Raw genomic sequence first — 27,391 nt, 5'->3', positions numbered from 1 at the left:
TGCTGCAGCAGCCGAGAGTCATCGCACGCAGTAGTAGCATGAATGCACGATACTGTCATACCCCAAGATTTGGACGAATTGCTAGTGTGGCTCTGTTGATGACGAGTTTGCCATGTCACAGCTCCTGACATCGACGAAGTCACTTACCGAGGCGTGGCAGCTGAAGGCCGGTCCGATTGGCGCTAACATCTGATATGGTGTTTAGATGCTTACCTAGGTAGACATACTACCTCGCTATAGGCAGAGACTCGCGGAGGCTTGGCCCTGAAAGAGTCGGACACCATAGCGTAAGTTGACCAACTAATTCGTAGGTTAGGTATGGCAGAAAGGAAGATAATTCAAAATCGACAAACATCATCCCCAAACACTTCTCGTCTCCCGAAACAATTTCAATATAACGGCTTACGTAGACTTCGGTTTGTTTACATCCAATATGTATGTACCTAGTGGGTACGACATGACAGGTTGACGTATATGTAGATAGCCAAGACGGCGATGATGACAGCAGCGTCGAATTCTCCCCGAGGAAAAGGCAATGTGCAGCGGGATATTAGAACTGCCGCATAACAAAGAGGACATAAGAAGCGAAATATTTGTCGTGTGCGACTTATGTCGGGTTGTTTTGAGATTTAGATGAATCCTAGGCAATGAATGGGTAATGAATGATGATCGTCAAGGTGGCCTTCGTCTGAACTGGATCGAATCCAAATTGTCGGGCGGCGACTTGCATGGAGTTTCTCTTGCCTTGCCTTACCGACATGTAGGTACGATCTATCTTTTCGGGGTACATACAGATTACTGTATTCAGCGGGTACACCAAGTGCTTGGATTCCTGGCATCGTCAGTTTTACTGCCTAATTCGAGGCAAGCATCGAAGCCAGGGTCGAAGGGGTGCATTGAAGACCATATGAAGAATGGATGGGATGGAGTTTTCTATTGGGGCTTCTAGAAGAAAATTAGTGGAGACTTCCATGATCCTTGTGGACCCTGACTACCTAGGCACACTCGGTCGGTACTATATACCTGCCTCCTTAAATTATGAACCTAGCAGCCTACCCAAGTACCTATCTACCTAGTATATAGGTAAAATACAAAATAGCCATAAAGTAGCTTTAACCATTTTGCTTTGGACTAATTAACCTTTCTCCACAATCCCGTAACAGACGTTTAACTCTACTAGGAAATATACGTATCTTCATTACTACGTACATGGAGCTTGAGCATGGGTGGAAGTAGCGAATTCAGGGGACTTGAAATAGGGTCGACTTCTAGACCTTTCCCTCCATTTTTATTTCGCCATGGTACATAGTACGTACTAAGGGTCATTACCCACCGAAACGACGTCGATCTTCTTCATTTCGTTAACCAACTTTTTTGAAACTAGAGATTTCTCAACGCCAATGGGGAATAGATCTTAGCATTCTTCTGAATACATACCAGAGGCAACCGGATACATCCTGACATCCAAAGCAAACATCGCACCCTCCAAAAGACTACGTAATAGCCGAGTCGGTTTTATAGCGGAGAGGGCCTCTTACTAATCGGGCCACCCGTTTCAGCAGCCTTGAAGCGGTGGCACGACCTCGGATTTGCTTTCCTCACTTATCGTTCTCCCTCACGTGTTGTGCGAGCTTTACACATGATCCTCACGATCCTCTTAGCTTCAAGATGAATCGCTTGATATCAACATCCGTCTAGTCTAAGCGTATACACAAGTACTACGTCAGGGCATGGCTATGGAAAATGATACCAGATTACCTAGGTACATTTCGCTCAATTCAGAAGGACCGATATAATGCCATCATTTTCAGGGGATTATCAACGGCATGGGTACGAACTGTATGTATGTACTTGCTACAACAGTCGGCTGCTACTTGGCCCACTGGAGAATCAACTGCCACATGGCTCTCCACTCATTATCGCTGTTCCTGCATTAGCCAGTCAGCCCCAGTTACCTACTACGTACAATACCTTCTGAAAGGTACCCAAGTATTAACAAGGTGAGAGTCCCAAACCAAAACAATGACGAATCTGGCCCTTAGACGTCGTGGTACCTGAACGAAAATCTCAGAGATCCATCCTACCGTCGTCGTCGCCATCGTCACTCGTCATTGTACGTGCGTTAAGCTTGCTTCTGTGGATGTAGCTTCATGATCACCTACAGTACGAATAATCATGATTGGCCATGAAAATATTCAATGCCTACTACGGCCTCAATAAATGAAAACTCGGTTATCATTATGGCGTGGAATTCTTGAGCCAGCATCCGTGGTTTCTAACCAGTAGCCGCATATCGCGGTTACATCGAACCTCTACCTGGCTCTATCAAAGCGCCGCGCCGCCTTGGTGGACCCGTTGGAATGTGATGGCGAAATGGTTTCTTTCCATTGACTTGGCATTTAGCTAACGAGGAATATCTGTACACATTGGACATGTACGCAATTGACGCAGGGCGCAGTGTTTCATCATCATGTGACTCCTTGACCAACTATTCAATGAGCGTACAGCATCCATTTCCTCGGATTTCGTTGGTTAGAATATCACGATCATTCTCAGCCAATGGTTCACTTAATGCTTGAGGGTATGAAAAGGGGAAAAAAATTCACTGCATTTTTTTCTTTTTTCTTTGTACTAGACGGCGATCAGATTAGGTACCTGCCGCCCGCAGGTTCGTCACAAATCATACGACGGAATATGGGGACCATGGAAGTCTCCTCGACAGACAAGGGCCCCAAAACTTCTAGAAACTCCCTTCGAATGTTTATGCCAGCCTCATCGTCAAACTGAAAACTTGATCCCTTGGAATATAGCATCCACCATGGACCCACGATCGCTACGGCACTCAAAAATCTCCATACCCGTGGCTCGGCGTTCCCAGACAAGGGCATCTACAATATCGTCAGATTCTTATTATTCCCAAACCAACGGGTCCGTCTCTTGACCCACACTAAATCTCAGTCGATTACCATGCACAATGCACCTTATGAGGCATGAACGTACACGTACCATCGTAGATGAACGGATAACATGATGCAGTGAGGTCCCTTGGCCGTCTCCAGGCGGTTTCCCGTCGTCGGGATATGTAAAGACTGGGACTTTCTAGCCCTCCCGCGACAACAGCCTTGTCAGGGTTACCGAGGCTAAAGGATGATCATCCAATTCGACGGCGCCGTCGAGGTACATCCCGTAGTACATATTAGGAAACCCTTCCATCCGAGCTAAATCAGTCAGCATATGAGATAAACGTATTAAGATCTTCCTGAAAAAAGTCTCGTTCCCAACATTGGGGGCTGGGAATTCGATGTACCAGCAGGCCGGGTCACTAATTCTTGATTGTCTTGATGCTTGCGTCTATGCATTCTAGGGGCACAGAAGAGAGCACGTTCAACCAAGAGAGTCCTGCCACTTCTCAGCGAGAACTTCATGTGGAGCATTTCCTAGGGCAGACCTTACGGTTATCAAAAATCAAGGTGAAGTCCTAGGATCTCCCTACCTTGCCATCCCAGCGCCACGGACCCTTTAATGCACTAAATCAGGTAGGCGATGTGGGCCGCGACGAGACGGCACGCATCCGAAATAGCATCATATTAACCATGTTAGGTATTGGGACCCACGGGTGCATGACAGTAATTGATAGACCCACAATATCATTTCCAAAACCGCTACCTATTTCAAGCAATTCATCATCCATTTGTACTAGAACCCATTACTTAGTACTGTATCGAGGAGTTACGTACCTCGTATACAGTAATCGGATACTAATTCCACGATAACCTCGAGACCCATAAGAGATACGATGGTCAATGTTGATTTAGCATCGAGCTGTATCCCCCAGAGCCTGTTTATGGCTCCAGAAGGAGAAACCCATCACGGCGGGTAATATATAGTGGCCCCGGCAGTTCCATGCTCCAATGCCCATCGTCGGGATTTGGGGAACCTGTCACGTTCGATTCGGGTAAGGATCAGGCATGCCCTTGTCCTAGCCCGGTCGATGATGTCCCGTAACGCCGGGGAAGCTTCCGTCACGACGGATCAACCATGTTCGCCTTATGATTATTATCAAATTACGAGAGAAAATTTTCGCCCAGGGAATGTTGAGCTTTGACAACAGATGGGGTCATTACCAAACTCGCTTCCGCCTCCGAGCGCCATCGTTTTCGGCAACGCCATGGCCGGAAGCCATTGTTAGCATCGACGAACTGGTCGCCGGGTGGTCAAGCACGTCCCGGTACGCGTAGGACTCGGAACATAGCGCCTAGGAAGACTCGAAAGAAAGGGAGAACCAGCTCACCGGGATTTGTCGTCATTTCCCGAATCGCGTAAAATCTCTTCAAGCTTTTTACTTCGTTGACGCGATCACGGATATCACTGTCCTGCGACATGTACTCTTCGGTTTATGAAGAAGATATCGGGCTTCAACCAAGTCATCGTACCTTTGAACCTAGCCAGCAGCAGAAAGAAGATCGAAAGATTCCATTGGCACCTTCGAAAGCCTACATGTTCTCGACCCTCAACTGGGTGGGCCCTACGTCTATCACTCGAGATAGAACCCTTCGATTGGGTCGACTCCCGGCACGAGATAAAGTGTTATGGAGGGCTAGTCGCTCCGCCAACCACATTTATTTGGAGCCATGACTCATTTACCCATTTCCCGGGGATGAATAGGGGGTTAGTACTATGTAAACGTCCTACCAACCCCCAATTGCTCCATTCAATCCACACGTTGGTAAGTGAAGTCATAATAGTTCGATTGCCTGGCCAACTAATGGTCAATACAACAATCGCGGTTCTTATTTATCGAGTCGCCAGCCATTTGGGCCGCCTGTGCCACTTCGGTACCCAAAGGTACCAAAGGAAACAAAGTACTAATTGGATCTGTGCCATGGGCATACGTGTAGTCAATAAGATGGGGGACCTTCTCGAACGGATTCTACAGATTATTCGACATGGCTAAATTTGGACACAAGCGGCGCCATATTCTGCATATTCTGCATATTCCAATTGATACGGCTTTTGCTCTTTCTGTACATAGGTGATGGCTCGGTGGCCCGAAGTGTTCTAGTCGCCTACGTAGCATTCTAGCAGGGGTCGCCTGCCTGAAACGGTTATCGTTGGATTTAGTCGAGGCCATGTTCGGCCAAGGTACAGTACTGGCTACTAACTCCGACACAACCGACCAAACCGTCGGAATGGGCAGGATGGATGCAGCTTCATCGGTATGAAACTACCTCTGTTCTGAGGGCCTATATCTGGTACGTTATACGTGTATTGTACGAAGGCGAATCGTTCGAAATCTGAGGGGGCTGAGAGCAAGATTTAGGGGGTTGTACGACGGATGAGGGCATAATGAGCACGATGACTCGCAGCATGGCATCAGCCAATCTTGCGACGATAGGATGTAACTCCTGATCAAACTCAAGCCCAATGAGACTTTTCGGGAGTTAGGTTGGGCTGTTTTTCTCGTCTGTACAATTCATCGCCCATGTTGGCTACCTCCAAGCCTCCCGTGGTGCGACTTTGAGGCCGAAGAAGGATGGGGGTTTGATTTCTTAGCAGATTGGCCTCCGCGAATGCCGTATGTCGTATGTCCAGGTGGTGCGTGCTGCGTGCTGCGTTACTTAGGACAATCCTAAGCTTTTCCAAAGGAGGGCGAATATCTAGGTTATATCGTTAATTGGTAGCCTCATCTTCAACTTGACTTATTTATAATTCATCTAGACTTTTTCTACGGAAGTATGGTAGTATTTTGGAAATTTAGTGGCAGTGACGTACGAAGACTTTGTAAGCGCGCGGGTGTAAATGCAGCTAAGCCACCCCTTAACAACCTTCCCACCTTCTGCGGACGAAGGTGGTTCGTCGGGTACCTACCATACCTAGGAAAAATATACGAAGGTACAGGTACCTACCCCAAATGTCCCCAAATGTTCTCCTATTCTAAGCCACAGTTGGCAAGCCTCTTGGCCCCACCAAAGCTTTGCAGCTGTCCAGCAACAGACGGCAACGTCAATTCTCCCCCACCATCTATCTTTCTAGCTTCAACGTTGAACGTCCACCGACCCGGAAACACTCGAAAGAGCCTCACTAATTTCCGTCACACTCATTTTCGCGGTCACATGTCCACGTAGTCGAACCACGAGAACGAGAAGCAGGGCAAAGGCGGCAAACGTTTTATCCCTCTTATCCTAAGTCTATCAACTAGTCTCTAGACTTTAGGCACCAAGAGGAAGCGAAGCCTTCTATACGTTACCGTTACCTCCTCTGTTGGGCAGACTCGTTCTCCTTCTGGCTTTCGGGGCCGAGCGACCATGTCCATCATCCAGCAGCACACCCAGGCCTCGCTAAGCGACGCCTGGCGGACCATCAACATCGACGCTCTAGACCCGGACTCCTCCCAGAACTTCGACACTTCGACCTTGCACCCGCCGTTACCCGAGATCGGCGAGGCGGATGTTCGGCAGCTGAATGCACAGGTGCGGCAGCTGCTTCGAGGCGGTGATTCCGAAGGCGCTCTGAGGGGCTGCCTGGAGAGCCCGGTGTATAACGGTAGTGATTCTGCTAAGGTAGGTCATGACATGGCTATAGCCTTGGATTGCCGTGCTGCGAAGCCCGGGATGTATGAGAATTAGAGCGCTGATCATACGGCGGTGACACAGGATTCCCACATGCAGACCGTAGTTGAGGTTCTACAGTCAATCAAAGCTAGTGAGATGACTCCAATGCTTCAGAGAATCTACGGCTCAGAGGGCGGCAGTGAATTGCTGGATGTGCTGATGAAGTATCTGTATGTCTTCTTCCCATTCCTTAACTAGGATCATTATCAAATCTAACCACACATATAGATACAAAGGTATGTCGGGCGGGTCGTCGGGCGGATCGTCAAGCGGAGGACTAAAGACTCCGGCCCGGGGCTTGACGCCGCAGTCTACGGGGTTCAGCCAAATCGGTTCAAGGCCTATTAGCACAAACGAGTCTACGGGAACGGCTATGAGTGTATTGCTAAGCTGGCATGAGAAGGTTGTCGATGTTGCTGGCTTGGGTAGCATAGAACGATGCATGACTGACTGGCGGAAAGTCTAAAGCGTTACGCCTCTTTAAAAATTGATGTTCTATAGAAATGGGATCACGAAGTTATTTACCTGCCTTGATATATCTTAAGTTTTCATCTTCCACAGCCACATATCTCAAGACACCATTGATTCTTAACCTCCTTACTCACCTACTTTGAAATCTCTTTGATTTCCAAATTATCTGTTCAGCTATGTGCTTCAAGGTATTTAAGCAATTAATCTTTTCGCTCGTCTGTGTTGAGATTTCTTGAGTTCTCATTCACTTACTTCATTACACAGATACTTCGATATGTCTTCAGCATTCAAGTTCACTTACACTACCTACCTACTAGGTACTGATATTCAAACCAAGCTTCCACATTAACTCTACATGCATTGACTCAAGTATACGCCGTATGAACCCGCTCCCCCGTCCCAAGCATTCTTCTCCGTATACGTATCAGTTATCAAGATGAGACGACATGATCGTCTGCTTTCGAATTGCTCCCTGCCCATCCAAGTAAGTACCTGCCATACCGGGAACTTCTAGTAGCGAACGATAATTGATTTATTGACCTACCCAATACCAATTAATAACTCTATAGGTTTATCAAGCTTGGCTCAACGTATTAGTGAAGTGTTCCACAGATGGTGCTAGTGTTATTGATATGTGACTGGTGTGTTCGTGTGTGTGGAAAGGAAGAGGGGGAAAAACTCTAAGTTCTCCTTTTTGCGAGTGTTGGCCTTGGTGTACTGCAAAATGTGGGTCATTTTGTTATTGTTGTTGCTGTTGTTGTTATAGTAGGTGTTGAGGTGATGTTGAAGATATCAGGATTTTCAAAATTCGAAGCTTGTAAGATGGTGCGTGGGTTGTATGGGGACTGCAGTCTATCGTCGACCTTGCCGTCGCATAGACTACCTGGCTGACAGCCTCGAGAATTGCTACCTTTTTAGCCTAGTAGCTATCTGCTAACTTAAATGGTGAGCCGTGATTGCTAGGCTAGACTATTTCCTGCTACTAATGGTACATAGGAATTTGTAAACCTGCTTGCTTCCCACTGATTAATTGTTAATATCCAGATTATTACACACTTACATTTCCAACCCTTTCCAAAACAACCATCTGCTAGATACAAACGTACACGGTGGATGGGCTTTGCGCTTTGGAACTTGCATGCTTTGAAGACCTAGTTACTCATTCTGATGCACGTGAGTTCTATCTTCTATCCTATCGTCTACTCTTCCAACATCTTTCTTTTATATCTTCGTCAGTCGAGTACGTCTTTCTTCACTTCCCAAGCTGCATGGGTCAAGGTCTTCGTCAATATTCACAGTATCATCGTCGCTTATCATTTCCATCACCAGAAATCACTCACCAAGTATTCTCCTTTACCGACCCCCTTCAGCACGCTGATACCTAACGTAAGTGAGCTCCCAAGTCGTAATATATATATACCATTAGGATCTCCTCTGCTACTACCGATTTCTTTTTTCGTTATCACGTCAACTTCCTCCTTGATTTCGATTCTTTAGGATTCGAGAACACTGCTTACTCGCCCTCTCCACCCTCTTAGGAAATCGGGAACACTGTCGTGACAATGGAGTTTGAATGTTCCGCATGTCACCATCCCTACGCCACCTATGATGACCTACGTTTACATTGGTCATCTCATGAGGCCCAGGATATCGTCCATCATCGTTTACCCGACTGTTGCAAAAATATCACCTCAAGATATTTCATGATAGTCCATACCCACGATCGCCGATATCACAATATTTGTGGTCATTGCAAGCAAGACTTTCTTGGCCGGGAAGATCTGTATCGAGCACATGTCAACATGCTCCGCCGCTGCATATTCCCGAGTTGTGAGCATCTCGTTGAGCCATCCCAACTCAACAGCCATCTCTTTATGGCACACCACTTTTGTATTAAGTGCAACCTGGGTTTCAGATCCCCTCAAGAGGTCATCGACCATCGAGCAGACAACACAGCACACTTCTAGTGCAACGCGTGCCGTGTTGAACTGCTTACTAAAGAAGATCTATATCAACATCAGAAAACAGTACACCTCTTCTGCGAACCTTGTGGGAAAGGTTTCACGTCAGCTAATGACCTCGATAACCACCGGAAGACCGATGACCGCCACTACTTCTGTGCCTCTTGCAATATGCATTTCACGTCTAAGGCAGATTTGCACAACCACTTCATGGAACGAACTGATGATAACCACTTCTGGTGCGAGAAATGCGCCGTCCCGTTCATGAGCCACGAAGAGTTCCATCAGCATACCGTGGGCAACGAGGCTCACTTCCGCTGCACTAGTTGTCGCATAGACTTCGATTTACAGAACGCCCTTCAAGACCACAAGATGCAGAGCCCGGCGCACCATTACTGCAGCACATGCAACAAGGACTACGACGATGCGGAATTCCTGGATCTCCATATGCTGAAGGCGCATCATCAAGTTCTTGACAGTATGAGTGTAAGTCTACGCGAAAGCATTTGAACCTTTGGCCTAGGATGTAAGCTAATTGGTATTAACAGCAACGCGTCTTCTCGAGTATCGACCTTTTTCATCGAGCAATGAGACTGTATGTCGAAAGGAATGGGCGCGAGGCCGGGGCCAACTGATTGATCGAGGCACTATGATACCTGTCCTCTTCGCTTTTCGTTTGTCTGACTTACACATTTCTTATTCCTCCCTTGCCTCAAATGTATTTCCTCAGGGTTTCCAAGAGGCTTTAGGTTTTTTTCTATTGTACGAAAGTCAACATGAGAATGAACGGGTATCGAATTGAGGCAGCGGATGCCTCAGCTGGACAGACAACCAGAATGGACAAGCAGATAGTCACCAGATAGTCACCAGTAAATGAAACATATCCCCCTAACCTCCCCTTTCATTTTTTAATTTCTCCAATTCATTCAATACCTAGGCATGAGGATAACTACTTCTTCTCCAGAAGATCCTTTAAATTAATCTCCCCGCTCCCTCTCGGCAGCGGCTTAGCCTGATCCTCGGACTCCTTCCAACCAATCATATAGATGACCCTAAACGTAGCCGGTATCGTGCCGTCCTCGTTGCCGTGAAGCGCGCGGTATATAGCGTCGTTCGCCAGCAGCACATCCCTCTGGATGGCGCCCATCTCGCGCCCGAGCACCGCGTTGCCCTCGCCCATGGCGCGCAGGTCCTGCATCAGCGCGAACGTGTCGGGGTAGTCGACGACGACGTCGTCCACGTCGACGGTCAGCATCTTGAAGCCGGCGCGCTGCAGCAGGCCGCCGACGTCGCGCACGTCGGCGAGCGGCGAGACGCGCGGCGAGATGCCGCCGCGGCGCTCGGTCTCGGCGAGCTGCAGCGACGTGCGCAGCTCGAACAGGGTGTCGCCGCCGAGCATCGCGCCCATGAACGCGCAGTCCGGCTTCAGCACGTTGTTGACCTGCGCCAGCACCCCCGGCAGGTCGTTGATCCAGTGCATGCTCAGCGAGCTGAGCACGAGGTCGAACGTGTTCGGCGCGAACGGCAGCGTCTCCTCGTCCGGCAGCACCTGCCGCGTCATGTTGATCTCGGAGTTGAAGGGCTGGTCCGCGTCCCGGTATAACAGCGTCTGGGAGGAGTCGACGGCGAGGAGGTGGCCGATCTTGGTGGCGAGGGGGTCGGTGACGGGTTCAGGGACGTCGGGGTCTGGGTTCGGACGCGTCAGGGCCCGCGCGATGTTGCAGGAGTTTGCGCCGAGGTCGAGGACTTCGGGGTAGCTGCGTTTGATGTCCTATTGTCCTTTATAAGTAGTAGTTCGTATGACATAGTGATATCAAGGTAAGCGCACAAGCAGTCTATCACACAGCCGGATGGCCACTTCGTCTTTCAGATAGTCGGCCACGCGGCTATGTTCGACGTCGGCGGCGGCACGCTCCTTCTGCAGCCATTTCGTGCGGCGGTTGAAGACCTGGTGGACGGGAGGTGCCGCCGCTTGGAAGGCGTACGATCGCCGCGCCGTTAAGCTTATCGTCCCTCCTACCACCTTGATACCCCGCGGTAGTAGTACGCTAGATCTCCGGAGATTGCAATTCATTCTCCTAGATCATCAATTGGCCACTTTTCACATCTTCATTATTGAAGCTAGACAGACTAGAGGGAGCTTTCGAAATAGTGTGGATCTCATTGGCTGGTGACGTCGAACATTGAAGCTGGAGAAATGGAGTCGGTAATATCGATAAGTAAGGTACGGATGTACATCGATATTTAAGTTTCAAGCCACACTTCCAGGGAAGGTTACCTAAGACAGCTAAGGTTTATGTACGATTGAGGCGTAAAAATCATGTGGCCCCACTGGAAGAACCTTGGAAGATTGGAAGGTGTGCTCCAGTGGTGTTGTGGTGCTGGTGCTGTGGGTGTGCTCCTCTTTCGCCGCTCGGGGTTTAAGACATAAGGGCCGCTTGCCAATTCAATTTACACATTTGTTCCATATCTGTCCCTGACCGTTCCTGACATTGATCCATGAATCTTGCCAATCCTTCCAATGTCGTGCCACCAAGTCCGAATTTTTAGAAGTCGACAATCCTGAATCATCAATCGCCTGGCCAATCCGACCACCGTCTACTCGATAATAAACCCGTTGACTGTTGACCGTTGACCATCGACCGTTACTGTTCCGCCGTTGCTTAACCTTGCAACCCCTTTGTCCGCCTTATAACCCATCACCCACTACCCGCTGCCCGTTGCCCTGGTCACGTTCGACCATGTTTATAGACTGATTAGGTCTATCATGAGAGCCGCATCCCTGAGCGTGCTTCTTTTAGATATTGGACCTGGCTTTATACACTTGACTTCGACATCTTCGTATATAAACTAGTTTCGCGTGCTACTGCTTTCTTTTCACTAGCGGATGCGATAGGAATAGAGGGCGTTTTGTAAGAGTAGGGAATACTTCGTTGCGACTACAACATGGCTTCTTCCGCTGCTGCCGGCTTCCTCGGCCGGTCGAGTAGTAGTAGTTCAAACATGCGAGGCCTCGTCCAATTCATTGCCGACCTACGAAATGCGAGAGCTAGAGACCTGGAAGAAAAAAGGATCAACAAAGAGCTCGCAAACATCCGGTAGGTGGAAATGGCCTTCCACGACCGCCATTGAATATGACATTGCTAACCCGTAATCCCTACATCGCAGACAGAAGTTCAAGGGTACGCTATGATTTGACTTGATGCGATTTCTAATTCTTGGCGCCGTGTCGGTATCTCGACGTCGAACCCCACAGCTAACAGAGTATAGACGGTAACCTGAGTGGCTACCATAAGAAGAAATATGTTTGTAAAGTATGGGAAAGATCAATTCGCGGCGATACCGAACGACCGAATCTAACATGCGTATAGTTGTTGTATATTTACATACTAGGTTGGAATGTCGACTTTGGGCACCTCGAGGCTGTCAACCTTATTTCGGCGAACAAGTACTCCGAGAAACAGATTGGATATCTTGCCATGACTCTCTTTCTGCACGAGAAACATGAGCTGTTGCACTTGGTCGTCAACAGCATACGGAAGGACCTCCTCGATCATAACGAACTCTTCAACTGTTTGGCTCTACATGCAATCGCAAACGTAGGAGGTCGGGAGATGGGAGAAGCTCTGAGTTCGGAGGTCCATAGACTTCTAATTTCACCGTATGTCCGATGGGTCGTCCCCGACGGTGCTATTTGTATCATCTAACATTCAACATAGGACTTCGAAGGCGTTTGTAAAAAAGAAGGCTGCCCTCACTCTCCTCCGTCTGTATCGCAAGCACCCGGACATCATTCAACCACAATGGGCAGAACGAATAATATCTCTAATGGACGACCTCGACCTCGGAGTGGCTCTCTCGGTTACGTCCTTGGTGATGACCGTTGCGCAAGATAATCTGGACCAATATAAGGGTGCCTACGTCAAGGCTGCTTCGCGACTGAAGCGGATATTGATCGACAACGACTTTACTCATGACTACTTGTATTACAAAGTTCCTTGTCCTTGGATTCAGGTCAAACTGTTACGGTTGCTTCAATATTTCCCGCCTTCAGGTATGATTTACTAAGATGACAGGAACTATTCAGCACGGATACTGACTTTTTGAATAGAGGATAGTCATGTTCGCGAGATGATCCGGGAATCGTTGCAGAAGATCCTAAATCTGGCTATGGAGACGAATAAGAACGTCCAACAGAACAATGCTCAAAACGCTGTTTTGTTTGAGGCTATTAACCTCATCATCCATCTAGACACAGAACACGCGTTGATGAAGCAAATATCTACCCGCCTAGGCCGCTTCATAACGTCTAGGGAGACGAATGTCCGATACCTGGGTCTGGAAGCCATGACTCACCTGGCAGCTCGAGCCGAGAACCTCGATCCTATCAAGCAACATCAAGAAGTAATCCTCGGATCCCTCAAAGACCGAGACATCAGTGTGCGCAGGAAGGGTCTCGATTTGCTATATAGTATGTGCGATTCGACCAATTCTGCGCCGATTGTCTCAGAGCTATTGCACTATCTACAAAATGCCGACTTTGCTATTCGAGAAGAGATGGCTTTGAAGATTGCGATTTTGACGGAGAAGTACGCTACCGATATTCAGTGGTACATTAATGTTTCTCTTCGACTGGTAGCCGTTGCGGGAGACCATCTTAGTGACGAGGTTTGGCAACGAGTTATCCAGATTGTGACGAATAATGAGGAGCTGCAAGTCTATGCGGCGCATAATACCCTTCAACACGTCAAGCAAGACCATTGCCATGAGACACTAGTAAAAATTGGTGCCTATATTCTTGGAGAATTTGGACATTTGATCGCGGAGGAGCAGGGCTGCAGTCCCATTGAGCAATTCATGGCGTTATCTAGAAAGCTGCCTGCTTGTTCTTCGAGTACACGCGCTATGATTCTGTCGTCGTTCGTCAAATTCGTTAACCTGTTCCCTGAGATTAAGCCTCAGCTTCTTCACGTTTTTGAGATATATAGTCATACATTGGACCCTGAGCTGCAACAACGGGCGTATGAGTACTTGACGCTCGCTAGTCTCCCAACGGACGACTTGCTTCGTACGGTTTGCGACGAGATGCCGCCCTTCCCGGAACGGCAGTCTGCGCTCCTTTCGAGACTCCACCAAAAGCACGCCGGTACTAGTGACAAGCGGACTTGGGTGGTTGGTGGCAAGGATGCAAACAACGACGTCTCAGAGCTGAATATGGCTAAGAACCCCGGCTTGAGAAGGACGTTCAGCTCTAATGGCCCGGTCGACGGTAACGGTTCGGCAAATGGTGCTAACGGCCATTCTAATGATCTTGCCGGTCTCGACATGAATGCAGGGCCTGTCCCTGAGAAGTTGCTCAAAGCACCAAACTTGGCTAGCGCTGCGCATCTATCGCCTGGTTGGGAGTCAGGTTACAACAAACTGTTACTTAAAGCTGATGGTGTGCTCTTCGAAGACGGGCAGATCCAAGTTGGTATTCGTTCCGAATACAGAGGACAGATGGCTTGTCTCATTTTGTATTTCACGAACAAAACACCAGCTACCGTAAGCTCCTTTACAACGACGCTTGACTTGGATCAGAGCGAAAAGGAAAATTTGACGTGGGACGTCAAAACCATGCCCGACAGCTCTATTACGAATGGTGGCCAATCACGGCTAATCATCATGTTCGAGGCAAAGAAGGTCTTCACCAAGAGCCCTACCATTAGAATAAGTTACCTCGCGGGTGCCTTACAAGCGCTCACTCTCATGCTTCCCCTTACCGCCCACAAATTCATGGACCCTGCAGATCTTACAGCAGATGATTTCTTCAAGAGATGGAAGCAAATCGGTGGCGCGCCGCGTGAAGCTCAACAGATCATCGGCCTCGCCCCAGGGAAAGCCGGGTCCCGAGAGATCACCGAGTCTTTTGTTCGCAAGACTATCGAAGGATTCCGTTGGGGAATATTAAGGGGCGTTGATCCGAATAGCAAGAATTTTGTCGGAGCAAGCGTACTCCATACCTCTGAAGGAGGCAAGTTTGGCTGCTTAATGAGACTAGAGCCAAACTATACTTCTCAGGTAAGGCGAATCAAAGAGAATATTCCCTATTGGGCTACGTCAGCTAACAAGATAATAGATGGTTCGACTAACAATTCGGGCTACGGATGAGAGCGTGCCTCCGGTGCTCTTGAAGTTGATGGAGGAACAAATGTCAAAAGGGGCCTCAACAGTACCGGAATTGCGGGAGGGACCTACACGGCGGGAGATATCAGATACCTTCAGTAATATAATGGTGCAGTAAAGGACCGGTAGAATAAGAGGAAGACAGAAAAGGAGGCGATGGTGCCTTGGAAGGGGTTTCAAGAAGAGTTATGATTCCAAATTCCAGATTCCACTTTGGAAAATTCCAGTTAAGCAAGCTATGCGGTATTTGTGCATTTCCAACCCGAGCGAGAGAGGAGTTGATTAGGTAGCATGTGGTCAGAATATCTCATGTGTAGAAAATGGGCGTTTACCCCTTTTTGGTCATTGAGTATTCGAATATCCTTATATATCCTTAGGGTAATTGGAAGCTATATCACCTCAAGGTTTTCACAAGGTACCAGAATACATACTGTGTGCATTATAATGCTTAAAGTTTATCATTGCGACAGAGACATGGTAACACAAAGAAAGGGGCATCGACTCCTTATGATGACCCCTTATCACTTTCCTGTTCAATTGAGTTCGAGAAACATACTTCATCGTTCCGTTTACAGCAGCAGCTCTGACTATGCCGTCTGATAGAGTTGCGAGCCGATACAACGATCTCCGTGACGATGGTTTTTGGATATGCCATTGAGTCCAAGGCCAAGTAGATCTCTTATGCGACGCCCTATACGCACCTATTCGACATCATATATCTCGCCGTTCGTCGACCTAATTAATGCGAGGATTGTAAACTAGCACTCGCCTTATCATCTTCTTGGAACCTGCCCTACTATTCTTCCTGGAATTCTTTTCCTCAAAGCCTAAGCTCTCCCCAACATCCACACACCTACACTCTCATCCATATTCTACCCACCCTCATCTTTCATCTCAACTATCAGTTCCATCTTAAGTCGAGTTTAACCATTCACTCGATTTTAATTTCATATTTCCCAGTAGGTTCGTAGAGATTTCCAGTCAATGCATGATTCCGGTTGCGAACTCCACCAGTCCACTTCCCGATCCCATTCTCAATTCCCATCGGAGTCGCAACAATCGCAACAAACGGAATCAAGCTTCAAATCCCGAGACTACGATCTAGAAGACTCGCAACGGGACGTCCCTCAGGCGCTTCTCTTCCCACATTCTCTTGGCACCGCTGCGCCTGGACGACAGGTCTTGTTGCGACATCAGAGAGTCATCCTCGCGCCACCTACACCACCACCCAGTATGACGGGAACAGTTGAGCGTGAGATCATTGATGAGAAGAACGGAGGCATGATGCGTATGAAGATGGAGCGAGTCAAGCGCTGGTGGTTTGGTAAGCACATATTTCTCCCCTTTTTCCTCTTCTCCTTCCTAGTCTCAATTTCATGAATATATCTACGCTTCATGTAAAGATGATGACGGAGTTAAATTGTGATAATGATCGCGATGAGGCAAATTTGGTTTGATCGAGAATGCGATGAAAAATGCTAACAGATTCATATAGCGCTGAAGCAGCGAGCCACCCCCAAGCTATTCCCGCAGGCGTGGCTCCTCTTCTTGATCATCATCTTGATCGCCGTTGGTGCTATAGTCAGTAAGTAAATCCTTGCTTTCCGCTTCACATTTATGAAACCAGACTAATCCGAATTTCTGAAGCCGGTTGGGGTGGTCTGGCTGTCGAGACGGTGCGCCACCAGACGTTGACTCGACCTGCTGGTTCGTCGGCCACTTCTGCGGCGAGACCTGCGCCGCCTAATCTAGAGGCTAGTGCGTCTACTATCACTTCAAGTGGTCTGACGTGGTACAATCATACGGGATACGGTACGGCGATGACTGCAGAAGGTAAGTTCTTCGATGCTGAATTATACGCACCTGATATCAACTTGTATATAAGAAAACTTATGACTGACTGATGCTCAGGTACAGCTTGGTCTCCTCGCTCAACGTTGACGGTTACAGGACACCGTGTCTCAGAGTCGTATGCGGACCTCACTACTACTCAAGCTTCTACTCATGACCATGTGGTAAAGAAGGAACTCGTCACCGACTATGATATCACTCATGTCACTACTATGATCACCGAATGGGTTACCAGCTACGTCACCGCCGTGACGGTTGAAACCACTTCCCCTCACAATACCGGCCCCGGTATGAGCGTTGCCTCAGTAGCCTCAGCATCGTCTACGAGTTCAGAGTCTACGGTGTCTCACTCCACAGCCGCCATCACAAGTGAGAACCGCATGTTCTGTCCTGACCCTCACCACCCAGGCGCCTGGACACTCTGCGCTCCCGACCACGACAAGGCCACCGCTCTCGGAGTCATCAGCACCGCGGTCCCCAACGCCCCCGCGGAATCATCAGCCCGGCGCTGCAGCTTCAACCTGTTCACGCTGATCAAGACGGTGTGTAAGGGCATATGGAAGCTGCTCTTCCACCACGACGAGGCGCGCGCGGAGGCGATGCGCCACGTGGAGCGCTACAACGTGCTCGAGCTCGGCTGCCGATGCAACGATTTGCAGCGGCTGGCGCTGACGATGGTCGACATCATCGAGGTGCAGCAGCGCATGCTCGAGGAGAAGGACGAGCTGATCGCACACCAGAAGAAGCTCGTCGATGACCAGAAGCTGGTGATGGACGATCAGGGGGCGGTGATCGAGTGGAATAAGGGCGTCTTCGTGGATGTGGTTGCGTTCATTTCAAATTTGAAGAATGATACGGCGAATACTTTGAAGAAGGTGCACGAGATGAACGGAGGAAACACTACGGGCATGTGAGTGCCGTGCCCTTGGTATCTGGGGTTGGTAACGGATGGGTATGGGAATGGGAATGGGGGATCTTGACTTGCTATAATGAGTTCGATGAGTTCAATAAGTTGGGGTTTGGGTTCTTGAGTGAGCACTACGGACCTGAACTGCAACTGGAAACGGATATGAAAATAGGCAATGAGCAATGAGTTTATGCGGATGGATTATGACAAACGGCCTACAATTTCCTTAGGCTATAGCCTATGATCGTGGTCTATGTACGATCAAAAGGAAGGCAGCCGACTGGACGGTCGTGTATGCAAGGCACCAGGTATTAATGGATGGCTATAAGCCCAACTCAAGTTTGACTGTCCCATGGTATCGTATGATTTGTTGTTTGTCTCGAGCCAATCGTCAACCTTTTCCGGCCTATAGGAGCATACTGACCGTCGTAGGGCCCCTGTCTAAAACGTGCTTCGGCTTCGTTAGGTCTCAATACATGATGCTCCCGAGATTCGATGAGCCAATTGTTGATGTTACCGTTCCGCTGGGCGTCCAATGCTGTGACTGTGTATATGGGGTACATGTGGTATGTTACGTTATAGGTGATCGACTGAATACCGTAATTCGGGTTCGTTCGTCCACTGTATATAAATATTTGGTTATAATTATTCTACAACTTTCCTATTGAAATCCAAGCCTTCTCTATTCTCTAAGTGGTGACGAATAGGAGTAAGTACATTATATACGTATCTAGTACCTAGATAGTCGTAGAAGCGAGACAGTTGACTTATCATCGATCCTTAAACCGGAACAAGCCGAGGGGTATACCCCAGCAGCTCTCCAAACTCGGGCTACGTCGGAGCTCCGATCTTTTCTATCACATTTCTAGAGGAAACTACCGGGAGCCAATAGCGGGGCTTCGTCCCACCACGCCCGCTACGGATATTATCGTCCCTCTTTCCTCTTCGATGGCGTCAGAGGCTAAGGTAAGGGTCGATCTACCTATCTCCTACTATCTCCTATTTTAGCTGCAGTAGGCAGTAGGGGGAGCAGCGCTTCCCATGCCTTCCATTGCTATCTTTCCCGTCCGCGCAGCTGCCGGCGTCTCATATTAATAATCTGCCGTCCCAAGACTATACCGCATACAGGTAAGCTAAGTTCTTTCGCTCTCCGAACCGGGGTAAATTAGTATCTGCGTGTGAAGATATGATAGACCGGAAAGCTCGAATGTAGCACAAATACATTCCAAGCCCGTTTTCCGTTGCTGTGTACATATACACACCTACTCTTGTGCTGTTCCCCTCTTTTTTGCTGGTTTCTCCCTCATTTTCATTCTCATTCTCCTCTTAATCCGCAACCCGGTTCGTAAGCTCAGCGAGTAGGTAAAAAGTAAAAGAGAAGGAAAAGGAAAGAGAAAAACCATGGCGAGCAACGGAAACGGCGTCAAGCAGAACGGCGACGCGGCCGAGAACGGGGATGGGTGGTACGACCCGACCAAGATCTGGACGACGCTGCTGACGAACCGTGCGTACTTCGGCGGACTGCTGGTCCTGCACCACTCCCTGCGCCGGCACCGGAGCAAGTACCGGCTTCACGTTATGGTGACCCGCGCCGTCGAGGAGGACACGGAGTACATGGAGGCCTTCGCGGCCGCCGGTATCCCGACGATTGTCGTGGACAAGATTGAGCCGGCGCCGCGAGACGGGAAGATCAACAAGGGCACGTGGGAGAAGCTTGCTCCGTGGTCCTTTACGCAGTATGAGGTATGTCTTTCAGTTCTCTCCCTTCCGGGGTATATACGTACCTTACCTATATATGCACCGAATAAATATGCCGGGAAATAAGCAGCTGACTTTACCACCCAGCGAGTCGTCCTCCTAGACAGCGACCAGGTGATCCTGCAGAACATCGACGACATGATGGAGGTCGAGATCCCGGAGGGCTGGATCGCGAGCACGCACGCGTGCACGTGCAACCCGCGGAAGCTGCCGCACTACAGCAAGGACTGGGTGCCGGCGAACTGCGCGTTCACGGCGGCGGACCAGGCGACGGGGGCTCCGGCGGCGATCACGGCGCAGAGCCCGAACAACCACCACCTGCTCAACAGCGGGACGGTGATCGTGCAGCCTTCGGAGAAGCAGTACGAAGACCTGATCCACGCGATGAACACGCACCCGGACGTGCCCAACATGATCTTCTTCGACCAGGACCTGCTCGCGATCGTGTACCGCGGCCGCTGGAAGCCGCTCCCTTACCACTACAACGCGCTGAAGCCGATGCGGGCCTGCCACGCCGGACTTTGGAAGGATGAGGATGTGAAGATTCTGCATTATATTTTGAATAAGCCGTGGAAGAGCCGGAAGTACGACGAGAACGATACGATCGAGTCGACGCACGGGCTCTGGTGGGACGAGTTTGCGAAGGTGGAGAGGGAGTGGACGGAGAGCGAGGACGCGAGGAAGAGGGAGCTTTGGAGGAGTGTTGTTGTGCCTGTTGTTGCGCAGGAATGAATGAATGAACGTTTTATCGAACTTTCCGGAGAGTAGAGGGACGGATGATTTAGGCGATGAAGGGCATTTTCGTGACATTGGAACTTATACTATACTGAGGCATAGCGTATACATCCGGGCCGGGCAATAGGCCAGAGAAAGTGGGAGTGTGAGGTTATCATGGGATACATTCATAGCACTCAGATTAGAGGTTACGAGCAATTGACGACGGCCCCAACGGCTGGATTGGCATGATTCAATCACTGAGAATCGAAATTCCTTTGCAACGATGACGATGAAGATATCGATTCAAATACTACTAAGTTAAACCCTACATAGGTAGTCTACTCCCTAATCTTAGCCTCGCTCTTCGGCCCCCTAACCCCAAATATCGTGCTCCCGACCCTCACCTCACCGCTCCCCATCACAATCGCGCCCTCGTAATCCTCGCTCATGCCCATGCTCAGCTCGAGCTCCCTATCCAGGCCCAGCTCCTTCTGCACCATGTCGCGCTGCTCGCGCAGCGCCACGAAGTCCTCGTTCTCGTTCTCGGGCGTCGTGGCGACGCTGCGCGCGATGGCGCCGATGGTCATCAGGCCGAGCAGGTGCAGGTTCGCCGACGACTCGACGAGGCGCGCGAGCGCGAGGGTGGCGGGTCCCGGGGCGCAGCCGGACTTGGAATCCTCGCCTGAGGTGTTGACTTGGATGTGGATGTTGAGTTTGGAGGGGGCGGGAGAGGAGGAGAAGGAGGCGAGGAATTCGCCGCGGTGCTTATCTAGGAGTTGCGCTTTCTTCTCCGTGTCTACGCTCGACACGCACCATAGGTTGGGGATCTTGGCTAGGTTCTTGCAGTGGCCTGGTTTATGGGTTAGTCATGCGTTTATGATGTGACCCCTTATTCCTTAATCTGTATGAAACCACGGCTTTTATGTTATGGAATAGAATCTTGTATTTTTATATTTAAAACATAGGATTATCTCATAGCAGATGACTTCTCTTCCCCCTTGCCAAGAGCCAAGATAAGGGAAATGGCATTTCTTACCGGACTGCAGGCCGCCGATGAAATGCCAGTGTACGCTACGAGGTAGCAGCTCAGCCTTTTGGCTCAGTTCCTGGGCGTAGTTCTCACCGAAATCCAGCTGCGGCGGTGAGGCCTGCTGCATAAGCGCTAGAATGTCGTTGGCCGGCTTCAGTTTTGAGACGGCGACTAGGCGGACCTAGAGTAAGTAAGTACAGTTAGATATATATATATATATCATATAAAAGCCCATAAACGAATACGAAGGGGGAGCCCCTGACCGGTAAAGGGGCAAGGCGAAGTGACTTACATCTCGGCCATTGGCGACAGCGGCGATGCGCTCACGCACAGTTTTAATCTGTGATACCAGAGCAGCAGCTCTCTGAGGATCGATTTTCATATCTACGTCAGTCATCGTAGAGCCATATGCATAGATGATAAGTATATCGCTTCAAAACGATGACAGTAGTAAGAGATAAAATGGGTATCGTTAGGTACTAAATACTAAATAAAGATACGACTCATTGGTATTTCCTTCCTAATGGAAGGAAAAACTCAAAGAACTTGAGACGGGCGGTACAGTACATGTACTGTACATCTTACATAATATGGATAAAAGCCATCATCTTACTACTGGACGATGCAAAATGAAGGCAGAAAAATATATTTCGTCTTTTCTTCAAGATATACATTGTTTATTTCATCTCCCATGACAACGTTTCTACCGATATTTAAAAATGTGTATTGTAAGAACAGCCGGGAAAGTGATATCATTTTGCGGAATTTCGCACATGGCAATAAGGTTATGAGCGGCTAGATATCGATAAGATTATACTCCAGAATTTTGAAGCTTCCAAAGTTCTAATGTCCAATGGCGCGTTTTATAGTCAACTATTCAATTATATCAGTTTCTGCCGAATAACCAATCCCGATTTAAAGTTACGAATCGTCTGAATAAACAACTTCTCTACAAGCGAAACTCCGAGCATTTGGAAGGGGCACCGCTATTATCTGTCTTACCTGAATAGGTAGTAGACAGTCGTCATGGCAGACCCTCTGCTAACGTCGCTTTGTACCATCTGCCACATCCAAACACCTAAATACAAATGTCCTCGATGCGCAACGAGAACATGTTCCTTGGCATGTGTGAAGAAGCATAAGAAATGGTCATCGTGCAATGGAGAGCGCGATCCGACCGTATACATACCACGAGAGAAGTTGAAGACCGATGCTGGTATCGACCACGACTACAACTTCCTAACGAAGATCGAGAGATCAGTGGAGCGAACCGAGAAGATATTAAGAGAAGAGAAGGAGATATTACCACAGGAGGACAACACTTCGCGGCCCCCGCCTAACAAACGAGCACGCCTCCATAAGGGACAAAGTAGAGGAAGGGTTACTTTGGAGGAAAGCTCGCGAAGATGGGATAGGAACTCGATACAACGGATGCGACAGCTGGGCATCAACGTCTCATCTCTTCCCTATGGAATGGCTCGGGCGAAAGAAAACAAGACAAGCTGGAACAAGCGCACTAGGACTATGAATTGGCAGGTGGAATGGCTTGAGTGGAAAGATATTACTCTTATCGAAGGAGACAACAGCCAAGACAATAACCAAAAGCCGTTGAGACTCTTGCATAAAATGCTGGACGAAGTACCTCTCTACATCGGGTTTGCAGAGACTCAAGAATACCACCGTCAGCGACAACTTAGCGATCAAGAGCGCGCGAGGGAGAAGAAACAGAAAGCTTCGGAAGAAAAGAAAATACTCGCCGGAAGCGTCCAAGACGTGGCCACAACTGCTTGGAGTGGTGGAGAATGTGCGACGCAAGACTCAAGCACGACTACGTGGAACAATAAGACTCTAGGGTCCCACATAAGCGAGGAACTGAAGGACAAGTATCGGTTCTTCTATCTCAAGCCGAGGACACCTTCGAGAGAATCGCAAAAACTTGTCCCCTTACGACCGACAGACAACCTGACCAACATTCTGCCCGACCTCGATCTTGTGGAATTTCCCACTATCTGTGTGCTACCAGGTAACTCGGCAGCTATCCCCGATGGATACGTCGTGGTGGAAGAGAAAGTGGGAAGATCTAAAAAACGACAAGGCACTAGCCTCGTCGAATATCTAAGCGAGGAGGAGGAGGGTGAGAATATAGACGAGGAAAACAATGGGCAAGTAGACGATGATACCACAAGCAGCTCAGGTTCAGATTCTTCCGACATATCTGACTAGGTACTTGGTTAATAATAATATTTCCGAAGCCATTTCTGTAAAAAGTTGTGTGTTAAAATGCTTGTGGCTGTTCAGGACCTATCATTGATTGCGGCCATATTATTCTCGTAGATTTAACTAATAATGTTCATTATTATAAATATTTAGGGGAAGTAGAGTAGCAATCCAATATGTGAGTGATCTCTCGGGGATTATGTGACGAAATCGTGGTTTTTGAGGGAACACACATCGTATCCCATACAGGGCAAATAAATCAATATTAAGTAGTACTACTACCTGTATAGTATAATGATAATGATATTGACCATTTTGAAATTATCAAATATGCATTTATATAATATGTATGTAGAAATCAAAATTTGTGTGCCATATATGGTACCTCGTTACATGATAAAAAAGAGAACTTACACCAATCGTACTGTCGTACATGCACAGTGATCTGGATGTGGAGCAGCAGCTGCTACCACCTGCAACAGACCAGGTACCCAGCTGAAGCACGAAAAACCTTAAGCACCTCTTTTGGGATTGGTCTGATTAACCAACCGATCGTTGAATTTTTACTTCTTTACTAGAGAAATTCAGCCTCTCGTTTCTTTCCTCCCTCACTCCCTCAAACCTTACATCGTTCAACAATCAACCATATTTCATACTTTCTCCTTCATACTTTTTCCAACTTCAACACCAGGCGTTATACACTTTCCTCAATCTCAACTGTATCAAAATTTCCTCCTTGCGCGTCTAGCGCACATCTTTCTGGCATCATGTCCGAATTCCTTGGGTACGTATTTTCCCCTCTTCAATTCCAGCTAATTCTAGCTGATCCTTTCACGATGCACTTCGTGATACACCACTACGGCACACTTCACGATCCAGACTGCTAACCGACGCGATCATCGCACAGTTCACGAATCTCTCTCATATCCAAGAGCGATATCCGGTAAGCTTCCGTCCAGCCGTCCAAGTTGAATTGAGCTTTTCGTCTGACTATTTATTAGCTACTCGGGTATATTACACGAAATCAATTCTGAGGAGTCGACGGTCTCCCTCGAGAATGTCAAGTCTTTCGGCACCGAGGGACGCAAGGGTAATCCGGATGAGGAGATAGCACCATCTGATCAAGTTTACGAGTACATCGTCTTCCGCGGTAGTGACGTGAAAGACCTGCGCATCGAAGGAGCACCTGCTCCTCCCAAGGAGAACCAACCTCCCAAGGTCCCCGATGACCCTGCTATTGTGGGCGTAAGTTACATTGTTACATTTCATATCTCATACTTCTGTTACACGATATACCGTGTCCATATCATGACGAAACATTTCGGATGTAAACCTTTCATTTGACAGAAATGCGCAAACAAAATAATGTTGATATTTCCGTTGCCTTCCTTCTGATCCATTATGGACTTATTACTTGCTTCAAACAAACTATCGTCTTACGAGGCAATGATGTTAACCACATGTCCTAACATCTAGGCCCGAACCCGACCCCAAGGCCCCCATGGCTCTCAGGGCCCTCCAGGCGTCATGCCACCTGGGCCTGGTGCCCCGGGCTATGGCCAGAGCCCGTATCAACCGAACCCCTTCTACCCTCCTCCCCCTACACAATGGGGACGAGGTGGACATCCCGGTCCTGGTCCAGGCCAAGGCTTTCCTGCGATGCCTTACCCTCCTCCTCCGGGCTGGTTTCCTCCTGGCCAGGGCTTCCCAGCTGGTGGCCCTGGAGGTCCGGGTCCGTGGAATAGCTTTGGATACCCTCCTGGTCCCGGTCCTCAAGGACCCCAAGGACCTCCGGGCGTACCTGGTCAAGGCATGAGAGCGACTCCTCAGCAGGTTGGCAACAAGCCAGCCCCTATTGGTGCAGGTGTCGATAAACAAAGAGTGGGTGGTCACCCCGCGGTCGAGTTGCCTACCGAACCTAAATCTCTTGGACAGCAGCAAACAATCCAGCCTGCTTCGAGTGCCGCTCCAACCCCGCCGGTTGAGTCGAAGCCTAGTGCGGCTGAAGTCAAAGCTACTGCAGAATCGCTCTCCACGACGAATGCACCCTCGAGTAGCGCTCTCGAGAAGAAGCCTGTCCCGACCGGCCCTAAGAACAACCGAATCACTCCCGTAGTGCCTATTCCGCCTACGTTCGCTTCAAAGGCTGGCTCTCAAGTTACTGCCGCTGCCGCTACGACTAAGACTACAGGCGATCAAGCCAACGGTCCGGTTGCCGCCACCTCTCTCAAGGACGCAACCCAAGCTGCGAAGGCTGCCGTTGCTGTTGCCATGGCCAAACTCGACAGCACTCGTGCCGCCGAAGCCCCGAATCAAGCCCCGGTTCAGAATGGCAGCAATGTGATGGACAATTTGACCAAGAAGGTCAATGAGATGCGCATGAATGCCTCTCGAAACCCCACCAACGGTAGGGGTCGTGGACGCGGTGGACGCGGAGGTGGATCGAGCAAGGTTAACGTTCCCGACGCGGATTTCGATTTCGCGGCTGGAAACGCCAAATTCAACAAGCAAGATCTTGTGAAGGAGGCCATCGCTGGTTCTCCCCTTACTGAAGCTTCCAATGGACCCACGCCCGAGCAATCGTTATCCGAGGAGTCTACTGCTGTGCCGATTGCGTACAACAAGACTAGGTCATTTTTTGACAACATCTCTAGTGAAGCTAAGGACCGTGCCGAAAATGGAGGTCAGAAGCCCGGTGGACGAGAGTGGCGCGGTGAAGAGCAGCGCAAAAACATCGAGACTTTTGGACAAGGAAGCGTTGATGGTGGTTATCGTGGCGGTTACCGCGGCCGCGGTCGTGGTGGACGTGGCAGTAGTCGTGGCCGCGGATTCGGCGGACCTCGAGGGAGAGGAAACTCATTCCGCCAATCTTCGAACCAATAAGTAGTGCTGCATACGCTCAGCAGATGAATCTGCATCGTCGTCAGACAATAGCGCGATCCACGTAGTCGAAACGGCCATTTTCTCGACATCTTACTACCCGACTTTAATGGTTCCCATACAATACTTTTCCCGTGTATTAATACGGTTATTGCATGATGCAGTTTTTTTTTCTCTTTTCGATGCTCAGGCACTCAGTGGATAAGCACCGCAGTTTTTGCCATGTAACTCGACAGGCATGGTTTTCGTTGATGATCCAGCAACGGCGTAAGGATGGATTGGCAATGGAAGGTGTTATTCTCGCAATTCGCATCACGAGCATGAATGGCAAATGATTTACTGAAACGGAAAAATCGAGTCTGGAACAAGCAGCTCGAATGACGGATGGCTTTTGCAGACACTTTTGCAAGATGGCGTTGGTACGAGTACTCGGGGTTACCCTATTTTTCGGTAGCTGGCATAGTTGAGGAAACGGCCAAGGTGTGAGGGTGGATTTGGATGGTTGTATATGGGCTGGGCTCTACAAGTCAGTACATACGCTAGAGCAGCATCGACGAATACAGAACCGTCACCACCATTTTCTTATGACTTGAATGCAGTGATTGTGTAATGGCTGGGCAAGATAGTAGAGCTCATGCCCGAGTATTCAAACATTATTCTTCTCCCTTCTATTTAATTAACGTTCTTCCGTACTAATACTTCAAACCTCCGGATAAACGTCCCTACAAGTAGCCAGTTAGCAATTTAAATCCGGGTACATATAAGTTACAGCAAAAAAAAAAAAGGGGGGGGGGGGGGGGGGGGGGGGGGGGGAAAACAGGCG

At 49.0% G+C, this 27,391-nt stretch overlaps 11 protein-coding genes across 11 annotated transcripts in view; 8 read left to right on the top strand and 3 right to left on the bottom strand.

Annotated features, from left to right (window-relative positions):
* Window positions 1-6,017: 6,017 nt before the first annotated feature.
* F4807DRAFT_422447 (Arp2/3 complex 16 kDa subunit ARPC5) lies at window positions 6,018-7,204 on the top strand. Its single transcript, XM_047997681.1, has 3 exons — window positions 6,018-6,560; window positions 6,654-6,781; window positions 6,840-7,204. The coding sequence occupies exons 1-3, from the start codon at window positions 6,306-6,308 to the stop codon at window positions 7,075-7,077; spliced, it is 621 nt and encodes a 206-aa protein (XP_047855256.1). The 5' UTR covers window positions 6,018-6,305; the 3' UTR covers window positions 7,078-7,204.
* A 2,010-nt stretch (window positions 7,205-9,214) lies between these two features.
* Window positions 9,215-9,919, top strand: F4807DRAFT_467029 (uncharacterized protein; the record flags this gene model as incomplete). The annotated part of the gene is made up of 2 exons (XM_048002440.1): window positions 9,215-9,529; window positions 9,592-9,919. The coding sequence occupies 2 exons, from the start codon at window positions 9,215-9,217 to the stop codon at window positions 9,676-9,678; spliced, it is 402 nt and encodes a 133-aa protein (XP_047855255.1). The 3' UTR covers window positions 9,679-9,919.
* A 16-nt stretch (window positions 9,920-9,935) lies between these two features.
* Window positions 9,936-11,236, bottom strand: F4807DRAFT_422445 (S-adenosyl-L-methionine-dependent methyltransferase). The gene is made up of 2 exons (XM_047997680.1): window positions 10,872-11,236; window positions 9,936-10,814 (listed from the first exon to the last, which is right to left on the bottom strand). Exons 1-2 carry the CDS (start codon window positions 11,115-11,117, stop codon window positions 9,993-9,995), a joined length of 1,068 nt encoding a protein of 355 aa, XP_047855254.1. The 5' UTR covers window positions 11,118-11,236; the 3' UTR covers window positions 9,936-9,992.
* Window positions 11,237-11,463: 227 nt separating this feature from the next.
* On the top strand, window positions 11,464-15,656 carry F4807DRAFT_422443 (Adaptor protein complex AP-2 alpha subunit). Its single transcript, XM_047997679.1, has 7 exons — window positions 11,464-12,141; window positions 12,212-12,225; window positions 12,314-12,357; window positions 12,415-12,704; window positions 12,763-13,097; window positions 13,155-15,103; window positions 15,162-15,656. Exons 1-7 carry the CDS (start codon window positions 11,990-11,992, stop codon window positions 15,324-15,326), a joined length of 2,949 nt encoding a protein of 982 aa, XP_047855253.1. The 5' UTR covers window positions 11,464-11,989; the 3' UTR covers window positions 15,327-15,656.
* Window positions 15,657-15,735: 79 nt separating this feature from the next.
* Window positions 15,736-16,988, top strand: F4807DRAFT_422440 (uncharacterized protein). Its single transcript, XM_047997678.1, has one exon. The coding sequence runs from the start codon at window positions 16,193-16,195 to the stop codon at window positions 16,586-16,588; it is 396 nt and encodes a 131-aa protein (XP_047855252.1). The 5' UTR covers window positions 15,736-16,192; the 3' UTR covers window positions 16,589-16,988.
* Window positions 16,970-18,690, top strand: F4807DRAFT_422439 (uncharacterized protein). Its single transcript, XM_047997677.1, has 2 exons — window positions 16,970-17,959; window positions 18,106-18,690. The coding sequence occupies exons 1-2, from the start codon at window positions 17,272-17,274 to the stop codon at window positions 18,150-18,152; spliced, it is 735 nt and encodes a 244-aa protein (XP_047855251.1). The 5' UTR covers window positions 16,970-17,271; the 3' UTR covers window positions 18,153-18,690.
* A 9-nt stretch (window positions 18,691-18,699) lies between these two features.
* Window positions 18,700-20,760, top strand: F4807DRAFT_422434 (glycosyltransferase family 8 protein). The gene is made up of 2 exons (XM_047997676.1): window positions 18,700-19,709; window positions 19,812-20,760. The coding sequence occupies exons 1-2, from the start codon at window positions 19,368-19,370 to the stop codon at window positions 20,454-20,456; spliced, it is 987 nt and encodes a 328-aa protein (XP_047855250.1). The 5' UTR covers window positions 18,700-19,367; the 3' UTR covers window positions 20,457-20,760.
* F4807DRAFT_422431 (uncharacterized protein) lies at window positions 20,761-22,168 on the bottom strand. Its single transcript, XM_047997675.1, has 3 exons — window positions 21,764-22,168; window positions 21,478-21,652; window positions 20,761-21,291 (listed from the first exon to the last, which is right to left on the bottom strand). The coding sequence occupies exons 1-3, from the start codon at window positions 21,866-21,868 to the stop codon at window positions 20,780-20,782; spliced, it is 792 nt and encodes a 263-aa protein (XP_047855249.1). The 5' UTR covers window positions 21,869-22,168; the 3' UTR covers window positions 20,761-20,779.
* Window positions 22,169-22,384: 216 nt separating this feature from the next.
* Window positions 22,385-24,021, top strand: F4807DRAFT_57169 (uncharacterized protein). The gene has a single exon (XM_048003218.1). The coding sequence runs from the start codon at window positions 22,498-22,500 to the stop codon at window positions 23,692-23,694; it is 1,197 nt and encodes a 398-aa protein (XP_047855248.1). The 5' UTR covers window positions 22,385-22,497; the 3' UTR covers window positions 23,695-24,021.
* Window positions 24,022-24,455: 434 nt separating this feature from the next.
* Window positions 24,456-26,571, top strand: F4807DRAFT_459566 (Scd6-like Sm domain-containing protein; the record flags this gene model as incomplete). Its single annotated transcript, XM_048001392.1, has 4 exons — window positions 24,456-24,472; window positions 24,596-24,631; window positions 24,690-24,933; window positions 25,165-26,571. 4 exons carry the CDS (start codon window positions 24,456-24,458, stop codon window positions 26,569-26,571), a joined length of 1,704 nt encoding a protein of 567 aa, XP_047855247.1.
* A 322-nt stretch (window positions 26,572-26,893) lies between these two features.
* The window catches only part of F4807DRAFT_57124 (carbon-nitrogen hydrolase), a 2,297-nt gene continuing 1,799 nt past the window's right edge, over window positions 26,894-27,391 (bottom strand). Inside the window, exons 4-5 of the mRNA XM_048003217.1 lie at window positions 27,135-27,290; window positions 26,894-27,081 (exon numbers count right to left, since the gene is read on the bottom strand). Of these exons, the coding sequence (XP_047855246.1) occupies window positions 27,269-27,290 (22 nt within the window). The 3' untranslated portion in view covers window positions 26,894-27,081; window positions 27,135-27,268. The remainder of the gene's footprint in view (window positions 27,082-27,134; window positions 27,291-27,391) is intronic.

This window comes from Annulohypoxylon truncatum, assembly GCF_022578515.1.
Source record: "Annulohypoxylon truncatum strain CBS 140777 unplaced genomic scaffold F4807scaffold_12, whole genome shotgun sequence".
In the NCBI taxonomy this organism is placed as follows: Eukaryota; Fungi; Ascomycota; class Sordariomycetes; order Xylariales; family Hypoxylaceae; genus Annulohypoxylon; species Annulohypoxylon truncatum.
Note: the sequence above shows the minus strand (reverse complement) of the source record. Positions and strands in the feature narration are given on the sequence as shown.

Bases quoted from the DNA above. Each gene is read 5' to 3' on its own strand.
- F4807DRAFT_422447 (XM_047997681.1), top strand. From the start codon at position 6,306: ATGTCCATCATCCAGCAGCACACCCAGGCCTCGCTAAGCGACGCCTGG. The intron at 6,561-6,653 runs GTAGGTCATGAC...GCGGTGACACAG, and splicing joins ACGGTAGTGATTCTGCTAAG to GATTCCCACATGCAGACCGT. The intron at 6,782-6,839 runs GTATGTCTTCTT...CCACACATATAG, and splicing joins GATGTGCTGATGAAGTATCT to ATACAAAGGTATGTCGGGCG.
- F4807DRAFT_422445 (XM_047997680.1), bottom strand. From the start codon at position 11,117: ATGAATTGCAATCTCCGGAGATCTAGCGTACTACTACCGCGGGGTATC. The intron at 10,815-10,871 runs GTGCGCTTACCT...AAAGGACAATAG, and splicing joins GGCTGTGTGATAGACTGCTT to GACATCAAACGCAGCTACCC.
- F4807DRAFT_422443 (XM_047997679.1), top strand. From the start codon at position 11,990: ATGGCTTCTTCCGCTGCTGCCGGCTTCCTCGGCCGGTCGAGTAGTAGT. The intron at 12,705-12,762 runs GTATGTCCGATG...CATTCAACATAG, and splicing joins CATAGACTTCTAATTTCACC to GACTTCGAAGGCGTTTGTAA. The intron at 13,098-13,154 runs GTATGATTTACT...CTTTTTGAATAG, and splicing joins TCAATATTTCCCGCCTTCAG to AGGATAGTCATGTTCGCGAG.
- F4807DRAFT_422440 (XM_047997678.1), top strand. From the start codon at position 16,193: ATGCATGATTCCGGTTGCGAACTCCACCAGTCCACTTCCCGATCCCAT.
- F4807DRAFT_422439 (XM_047997677.1), top strand. From the start codon at position 17,272: ATGATCACCGAATGGGTTACCAGCTACGTCACCGCCGTGACGGTTGAA. The intron at 17,960-18,105 runs CTACGGGCATGT...AGCACTACGGAC, and splicing joins CGAGATGAACGGAGGAAACA to CTGAACTGCAACTGGAAACG.
- F4807DRAFT_422434 (XM_047997676.1), top strand. From the start codon at position 19,368: ATGGCGAGCAACGGAAACGGCGTCAAGCAGAACGGCGACGCGGCCGAG. The intron at 19,710-19,811 runs GTATGTCTTTCA...TTTACCACCCAG, and splicing joins GGTCCTTTACGCAGTATGAG to CGAGTCGTCCTCCTAGACAG.
- F4807DRAFT_422431 (XM_047997675.1), bottom strand. From the start codon at position 21,868: ATGACTGACGTAGATATGAAAATCGATCCTCAGAGAGCTGCTGCTCTG. The intron at 21,653-21,763 runs GTAAGTCACTTC...TACTTACTCTAG, and splicing joins CTGTCGCCAATGGCCGAGAT to GTCCGCCTAGTCGCCGTCTC. The intron at 21,292-21,477 runs GTAAGAAATGCC...CCCATAAACCAG, and splicing joins CATCGGCGGCCTGCAGTCCG to GCCACTGCAAGAACCTAGCC.
- F4807DRAFT_57169 (XM_048003218.1), top strand. From the start codon at position 22,498: ATGGCAGACCCTCTGCTAACGTCGCTTTGTACCATCTGCCACATCCAA.